The following is a 314-nucleotide window of genomic DNA, read 5'->3' as shown; positions in this document are numbered from 1 at the left end:
CCCCTCGAGGGACCCCTCCGAAGGACAGGGGGCTCTTTGCCCCCCCTGCCGCCCTCCGCCCCTGCAGAGAAGCCCTACATGGTGCTGCACCCCAAGGCGAAGGTGCGGGTGGCCGGGCAGGAGGTGACTTTCTGCTGCAAAGCTTCGGGCACCCCCGTGCCCAAGAAGTACTACTGGTGAGCGGGGTCTGGGCGGCAGAAAACTGGGATTGTGGATGGCGGGGAAAGGCAGCCCCGGGCCGCACCCCCACTGAGCCCATCCCCATCCCGCAGGTACCACAACGGGACGCTGCTGGAGCGGAAGGCGCACCGGTA

The 314-nt window shown here is 68.2% G+C and overlaps 1 protein-coding gene across 1 annotated transcript in view; it reads left to right on the top strand.

Moving 5' to 3' along the window:
- LOC104122887 (cartilage intermediate layer protein 2-like) overlaps positions 1 to 314 on the top strand; it is a 20417-nt gene that overhangs the window by 12533 nt on the left and 7570 nt on the right. Inside the window, exons 3-4 of the mRNA XM_035890637.1 lie at positions 24 to 176; positions 273 to 303. Coding sequence (XP_035746530.1) covers positions 24 to 176; positions 273 to 303 — 184 coding nt within the window. The remainder of the gene's footprint in view (positions 1 to 23; positions 177 to 272; positions 304 to 314) is intronic.

Source organism: Egretta garzetta, unplaced genomic scaffold (assembly GCF_000687185.1).
Source record: "Egretta garzetta isolate BGI_Z169 unplaced genomic scaffold, ASM68718v1 scaffold683, whole genome shotgun sequence".
Lineage (NCBI taxonomy): Eukaryota > Metazoa > Chordata > Aves > Pelecaniformes > Ardeidae > Egretta > Egretta garzetta.
The sequence above is the reverse complement of the archived record's forward strand: the minus strand, read 5'-3'. Positions and strand labels throughout refer to the sequence as shown.